Source organism: Arachis stenosperma, chromosome 2, assembly GCF_014773155.1.
Source record: "Arachis stenosperma cultivar V10309 chromosome 2, arast.V10309.gnm1.PFL2, whole genome shotgun sequence".
Classification (NCBI taxonomy): Eukaryota; Viridiplantae; Streptophyta; class Magnoliopsida; order Fabales; family Fabaceae; genus Arachis; species Arachis stenosperma.
This window is the reverse complement of record NC_080378.1, coordinates 106,976,604-106,985,204: the sequence shown is the minus strand read 5'-3', so window position 1 is coordinate 106,985,204 and position 8,601 is coordinate 106,976,604. Positions and strand designations below refer to the sequence as shown.

The 8,601-nt window shown below is 30.2% G+C and overlaps 1 protein-coding gene across 1 annotated transcript; it reads left to right on the top strand.

The window, feature by feature from the left end:
* The first annotated feature begins 7,298 nt into the window (after positions 1–7,298).
* On the top strand, positions 7,299–8,289 carry LOC130963414 (uncharacterized). The gene is made up of 2 exons (XM_057889534.1): positions 7,299–7,425; positions 7,484–8,289. The coding sequence occupies exons 1-2, from the start codon at positions 7,299–7,301 to the stop codon at positions 8,287–8,289; spliced, it is 933 nt and encodes a 310-aa protein (XP_057745517.1).
* Positions 8,290–8,601: the final 312 nt, after the last annotated feature.

Here is an 8,601-nt window from a genome sequence, read left to right as displayed (position 1 = left end):
TGAGATTGTCTATTGTAATATTAATTTTATTTTATTGATGTGTTTGTATTTTTGTACAAAAGTTGTGCATGTAAATTTTAACTTTTGAGATTTCTTTATAACTTTAATTTGGATAAGAATAAAATTTTTTAATACATATGTGATTAGAATCGTTGAGATTTGTTTTATAAGTTCAATTATATATTGATTATGAGACGAATTATGAATTATGAAATTTTTGAAAATTTAGATACGTATTTTGTGTCAATTTTAATTAAACATATTTAATATTAGGAATATTTTAGTAAATTTAAAAAATTTAGAGCCAATAATAATTTTAATTAAAGATTTTGTTATTAAAGATATTTTAGTAAATTTAAAAAATTTAGAATCAATAATAATTTAACTAGGGGTATTTTAGTAAATTAAAAAAAATTAGAATCAATAATAATTTAACTAAAGATATTTACTATTAGGGGTATTTTAATAAATTTAAAAAAATTTAGAATCAATAATAATTTTAACTAAAGATATTTGTTATTAGAGTTATTAGAGGTATTTTAGTAAATTTAAAAAAATTTAGAGTCAATAATAATTTAACTAAAGATATTTGATATTAAGAGTATTTTAGTAAATTTAAAAAATTAGAATCAATAATAATTTTAATTAAAAATATTTGTTATTAGAGGGTATTTTAGTAAATTTAAAAAAATTTTGAGTCAATAATAATTTTAACTAAATATTTATTATTAGAGATATTTTAATAAATTTATTATTAAAAATATTTTGTAAATTAAAAAAAATCAATGTAAAATATAATATTTAATTAGGTTTATATTTAATTTTTAGTTATTAATATTTTAATTTAAATGATTAAGGATAATTTTTACATATTATATAATATGACTAAGATATTTAAACTCAACCAAACAAAAAATTAATCATTTTTAAAATTATTACATAATATTCTAATGCATCAAGTTTTATAAACAAATATAAAAATTTTATATTTTATATAATTTTATTTCTAGGCATTATATTTTTAAGAATAATATTTTTAGTAATAAAATTTAATCTTTAAACCACACACTTTTAGATTTTTTATGAGCACGGTCATAGTCCAAATTGTTGTATTTGCAGTTGTATCTTTGCTGCTATAAGTATGTCCTATAAAAAAAAAATGAAAAAAAATAGCATATTTAAGTAAAAAAAAAATCTTTGGTAATAAATTATATATAACTGAATTCATGGACCGTGGCCTCAATAGTTGCAAACGCAAAAATAGTTTGTAAAAAGCTAAAGAATATTAAGAATCATTGGATAAATAATTTAACTAAGTTATTTAAAAAAAATATATATTAAAAATAATTTATAAATAAATTATTTTTTATTTAATTTTTTAGTTATAAAAATATTTATTTTAAAAAAATTGATAAAAAATTATAATAGAAGTTATTTTTTAATTTTTTTAAAAATATTTTTAATAACTTTTTAAAATATTATAAATTAATTTTTAAAAAATGTACTAAATATTATTAATGCTGTAACTTTTTATAGATTAAAAATTAGAAAAAATCAATTATAAACCTATCAACGGACCCTACTAAGTCGAAAGAGTGGAGCCAAAACAAGTATCATCAAGTTGTCCATCTTAATTTGAAATTTTATGAAAATGTTATTTATTTATCTATCTATACTTCTTTGAAAATATAAATCCATCTAAGAAGATGAATATTGTGGATAAAAATAGAGAATGTCAGGTGATTAATATTTTTTATATTTATTTGGTATTTGAATCAATTCTCTATTTTTTTAGCAATATAGTGCCGTATGGTTGGTTAGAGTGATAAACACCACTTGTCTAAAAGTTTTAGGTCTAATCTAAAAAAAAAATAAAAGGAAAAGCAATAATGACCAAGATATACTATCTCATTTAAAAAATTTTGTTAAATTAAATTAAAAAGTAATTACTTAAATCAGTTTCTAAAAATTTTAAAAATAGATATTTTAGTTTTTAAAAAAAATTAATGTACAAAAATATCTTTAAAATTTTATTTTGATAGACAAATCAGTTTTTAATTTATTTTTTAGTAGAGTAATTATCTAAATCACTCATCAACAATTTTAAAAACAGACATTTTAGTCTCTAAAAAATTTTTACACAGATCAGATTAATTTTTAAAATTTTTTTCTGTCAGACGTAATAATTTTTCGTCTATTTTTTAATATAACTCACTAACAAAGAATGCAAATTTAACATACTTTTTTTAACATAATTTTTGCACATATTATAAATAAAAAAATATGTATATACTACATGGATGTATATGTTAAGTTAGTCTAATTATATATGAAGTAGAAATTCACTTAGTTTTTTGAATTAATTGATCTTTTAGTGATCAATTTGAGATTCAATAAGTAAAAAATAGGAGAATAACTTAATTTGAGTATACTTAATTTCTAGCTATCACTCTAAATTAAATTATATTAAATACAAAAATATCAAATAATTTTAACATTGAATTTTTTGTAAAACAATCTCTAATAATTTTATTAAACAATATTATTATTATTATTATTGCTGTTGTTAAATTTATTATTTTTATCCAAAAACATGTAAAAAAATTATGGTATAATATTATTGTGTAATTAATAATATTTTTATTTTATTTTATTTTATTTTATTTGTGGTATAATTAATACTAATAAATATTACTCAATGTACATTTACTGATGATAATTGTATAAGTATATCTACTTAGAATTTTATATAATGCATACACATGTATATAATTAATGTTTAGACCACTTTTTAATGATCAGAAGACATATATATGGCTTAGAGTTAGAAAATATTCAACATAACAAAATGAAACGTATAAATAACAAGACATAAAATTAAACAAATCACAATAATATATTTTTAATTTAAGAGAATATAAATTATAAAATTTAGTACATCTCTTTTTGTTAGATTCAGAATCATATATATAGTGAGAATGGTTCAATATTATTTTTTTTAAAAAATACCATATTAAAAATTAAATAAGTTTAACTTAATCTTAAAAATTAATTTGATTATTATAATATCTACTAATAAATACTTAAAAAATTTAATGAGTTATGACGGAAAATAAATGAAAGATTATTATATCTGACCAAAAAAATGTTCTATATATTAATTTGTTTAAGAATTAAAATATCTATTTTTAAAAGTTTTGGAGACTTATTTAAATAATTACTATTAATGAGTTATGTCCACGCACTCATTTTTCTCATTTTCAATAATCAAGCTTCAATAATCAAAGGTAAAACTCTTTCTTCTATCATAATTTTTCTTATTAAATTATTTTTGTTAATAAAAGATCAGTTTTCATAAATTATTTTTAATATGGAAAGAGAATTGGTGTTTTGATTGAATATTGACATTTAAAGTATATTACAGTATTGTAGAAATTATTTAACACGCCTCCACGTGTTGGCTAAAATGCTGCCTCGTGTTCAATACGCTCCCACGTGTTGGTTAAGATATTGCCACGTGTTCAACACGCCCCCACGTGTTGGCCAGAATGCTGCCACGTATTCACCACGCCCCCCACGTATTGCACCACACCCCCACGAGTTGACTTCCCACAAAAAAAAACCACACATCTCTAATTACACCAAATACTCCCATTTTCAATAAAAACACCAATATTTTTTCCATACAAAAAAAATTAGGCATCAGTTTCTATTTTAAAATTAGTCAAATACTAGTTCCTTCCAAAGTAGAAATTAAAAAAGGTTTTATTGTGTATCACTCATTAAAAAAAAAATATATATGTATTTGAGTTTAGATGAAATATTATGATAAACTTCATTAAAAATATGTATTTGAACTCAAATAAAATTTGTTGATATATTTCGGATTATTCTAAAGGCTTGTCTTAACCCATTGCTTGAACCTTTTTGCTAAGTATTGATAAGTAGATTTAACATGCCAATTTATAAATTTTGATATGTATTGAAATGTCTTCACAAGTTTAACAATAATGTCATTTCTTTTTGTTAGGAATATGATCAATTTATCCACTATATCATACATACTTTGAAAAGAAATAATAGTAGCACACATACACATAATAGAATATCCAGAGCATTAAAATTTCATTATGTGGTGTCCTATTTTAATCTCTAAAATAGTTCAATATATTATACTATTTTTAATTTAATTTAATTTAATTGGCCTTCCTAATCTTTTATAAGTATAATGAACGTATACTTATTTGTTTAACTGATTGTAGTGTAATGAGTTTAGTTTTTTTATTCTTGTAAGTAGAATAATATTCATGTGTTGTAGTGCACTTTTATATTTTATGCATTTTATTGTTACTTTTATTTCATTTTATAAATTTGTTTGCTTTTTATTATTATAGTTTATAATTGTTAAATCTTATCAATGATGTGTTTATATATCTAATATTGTGTGTACTTTATTATGATATATAATATTTAAGGTAATATTTTATATAATATTAATTATTATAATTTAAAATTGAAAAATATTAAAAGGTCATTAGAATAAAAAAATTGAATTAAACTAAAAGAATTGAGTTAATAGTTAAATAATGACAAAAAATAATAAATTATGATATTTTTTAATATATTTTTTAATTTTTTAATATAAAAATTATTAAAATAATAATATTAAAAGTTTAATTTAATTTTTATTCTTTTGAGAATTTTATATTTAAAATAATTTTTGTTATTATTATTTAAATAATATTTTATTAATTATAATTATTTTTAAATTAAATATTCAAACATAAATTAACACATTTAATCTTAATAAAAAAATTTAATAAAATTAAGTTAAACTCAACTCCAATTTAAAAAAACTAAACTAAACACAGTTATAAATCGGAAGTACCATTATAAATTGATACTTTCTTGCTCAGTAGTGTTTAGATATTTGGATTTGAATCTTCTAAAGTTTGAATTTTAATTTAAAGAGTAAAGTGTGATCTTCTACCCTTGAATAATTTTTCTTTCATATTTATTCTTGTTTTTACCTATGAAATTAATGGTGAGAGATCACACTTTACTCTTTAAAGTGAAATTTAAACTTTAAATAATCCAAATTCTAGATATTTATTGATCGACAGTATTCTAAGTTCTAAATGCTTTGTTATATGAATAAAAAAAATGTTATATTATTAAATTATTTCTTTGTTAAAAAAATAACGTTGGACACCCAAATTTAATTATCCAATAATAAATTGATATTTTGAATAAAAAAGAAAAAGTTCACAATAAATTTTTTGATTTTTTTTGTCTTTGTAAAATACATGTTTTTTATTTTATTTTCTAAAAATTTTATAAAGTTGAAAATATTATTTGAAAATGGCCTCTGGCCCTCTCTGGCTCTGTCATTGAATGAGAGAGGTTAACATTTAGTAAGATGTCATATCATCATTTTCACGTGTCGGGTGCTCTAAAATATCTCCTATCATAATTTACCTATTATTTATCCATAATATTTTTCAATGCTAATTAGGAGAAATTGTATAAATAAATAAATCTTCACTGTATTCAAACTAAATCAAAACAAAAACAGATAAGTTAATAAGGTAAAAATGACTTCAGAATTCAGATAAAGGGTAGTATGGCATTTGTAATTTGGAGATTTTTGTTTTTCTGGTTTGTCAAAAGTTCATATTCTTACTGACAAGTCATGGAAAATCAAAAGGTTACTTGTAATTATGTACTCATATCTTTCTTCAATTAAAATTTTAAACAATAATAGTAGTAAATATTTTATCAATTTTATTATTAATGATTATAGTAGAAATGTATAGATAATTGTTACGGTTCGGTCCAGACCGTTTTGCGGGCCGATCCAACCCACTAATTACCCGACTCGAACGGTCGGGTACGAGTAGCTCAACCAGCGACCCGGATACACGTCCTTGACATCTCTCCACTACAGCTGTGTGAGGAAGCTTCGAGAAAGGTGGGTCTGTCCTTGCGGGGCCCACTTCTGACACGGTATAAATGGAGAGGGCCCTAACCCTCCCCTAAGGTACGTCACATACCACTCTCTCACTTTTCGCCTGCACACAAGACTGATTAGAGTGTCGGAGTGTCCTTGCAGGTGACACCCCCCCTCTTCTCCACATCAGGAGCTCGGGATGTCGGCTACTCCAGCTCCACCCTCGCAACTCGGTCCCAGGCCACACCCCACCTATCCACCCGAGGATCCCTCTGAACCGTTCGGTACCCGACCTACCGAACATTGGCACCGTTTGTGGGGAGTCGCCTAAATGGACATCGTACAGGGTCCAGGAGACCATGGCCACGGAGCGGGCCTCGAGGGGGCAGCCTCCGTCGCTTCTCCTCGGGAGCGGCCGAGGTCCCCCCCCCCCCCCCCCCGCGACGTACCGAGCCACATTCACGAGCCTAAGAAAGACACCCCTTTGGGAGAACTGGCGGTGATAGCGCCAGGGTAATGCAAGAACTGCGCCATAGGGTGCAGAACCTGGAGCGCCAGCTGGCAGATCAAGAGCACCGTCAACAAACTTCCGATCCCAACTACTCCCCGTCTCCCGAGAGCCAGGGAAGAACCTCTCACAGAAGCCGCTCCCAACGTACTCCCACCTCAAGATCGGAATTAGAAAGTAGCCGGGAGGACCAGGAACACCTGAGAAGACGACATGACCCCTTCATCTACGCCCGACCTAGAGGAACTCGCGCCGCAAGGCGAGATCGGAAAGACGACGGAGAAAGAACGACGAGAGCGCGACGACCTGTGATCATGAGAGCAACCCCTTTCCACCATTCCATCCTCGAGGTCCGGCTACCAAAGCACTTTGATAAGCCGATAGACATGAGGTATGATGGAACTCAAGACCCACAAGAACATCTGACGGTCTTCGAGGCCAGAATGAATTTGGAAGAGGTAGGCGACGAGGTCAGGTGCCGCGCCTTTCCGGTCACTCTGGCGGGACCTGCAATACGGTGGTTTAATAACCTCCCGCAGGGCTCGGCGGCTAGGTTTTCGGACATTAGCCGCACTTTCCTAGCCCAATTTACAACCAAAATTGTAAAGGCAAAGCACCCGATCAATTTGCTCGAAGTAACTCAGAGGTCCGGCGAGCCGACCAAGAAATATCTAGACCGGTTTAACGACGAGTGCTTGGAGATCGACGGGCTAACGGATTCGGTTGCTAGCCTGTGCTTAACGAACGGACTTCTAAACGAGGACTTCAGAAAGCACCTCACCACAAAGCCAGTGTGGACAATGTAGGAGATCCAAAGTGTAGCCAGAGAATACATTAACGATGAATAAGTCAGCCAGGTTGTGGCTGCCAACAAGTGGCAGCCCTCTTACAGTCAAACCCGGCAGCATGGTAGCGGAGAAAGATAGAAGGAACACGCCAGAGACGGCGGTCCGAGCAAGACACCCAGGTCGTTTCCTCGAGTCGAGAAATTCACAAATTACACCCCCTTACCATCCCCATCATAGAGGTTTATCAGCAGATAGCCGAGAAGGAAATTTTGTCGAAGCCCCGACCTCTGAAGGATCGAACCGGGGTAAACAAGAGCCTCTACTGTGATTATCACAAAGGCTATGGACACAAGACACAAGATTGTTTCGACTTGAAGGATGCGCTGGAACAAGCGATCTGGGACGGAAAGCTAGCCGAATTCTCCCATCTCATCAGAGAGCCAAGGAGGCGAGATCGCGATCGCGAGGGAAAGGACAAGCCCCGCGCGGTGAAGCGACGTCATGAGCCGGAGGACAACGAGCACGGCCTTACCATAGTAAATGTGGTAACGGCAAGAAACGCACCCCCAAAATCGAGGTCGGCACACAAGAAAGACGCCAAGGTCCTTGTGGTTTCCTCATCCTCTTTGCGAAGCTCCAAGAGGCTCCCACCCATCGCATTCGGTCCAAAGGACCAATGGTTCGATGAGGCCGCGGAAAACTCTCCCATGGTCATCACGGCCAGAGTCGGAACCGGCCTCATCAAGCGGATCCTCGTGGACACCGGGGCTGACTCGAATATCATGTTTCGCAACGTGTTCGATGCCTTAGGCCTACGGGATGCCGATTTAAAGACGCACCAACACGATGTTGTGGGTTTGGGTGACCACTTCATCAAGTCAGATGGGATAATCTCCCTACCAATATCTGTAGGGTCAGGACAGGGGCGAAGGTCGGTAATGCCCGAGTTCGTGGTTCTACGAGACTCCACGGCCTACAACGTCATCCTAGGGAGGAAGACTATCAACGACCTCGGAGCAGTAATTGACAAACCCCATTTGTAGGGTTTATCTTGTATTGATTTTAGGAGATTTTATCACCTTTTACCCACATTTATTCAATGAAATAGCATGGTTTTGTATATTCTCCTTTAATTGTGCTTAAGAGTGAAAACATGCTTTTTAGGACTTAAAATAGCTAAATCTAATTCTCCTTGATTCCATTAGATGCCTTGATATGTTTGCTAAGTGATTTCAGATTTAGAAGGCAAAGATTGGATCAAGAGAATGAAGAAAGAAGCATGAAAAGTTGGAGAACTCATGAAGAAATGAAAGAACCGGAAAGCTGTCAAGCCGACCTCTTCGCACTTAAACGAC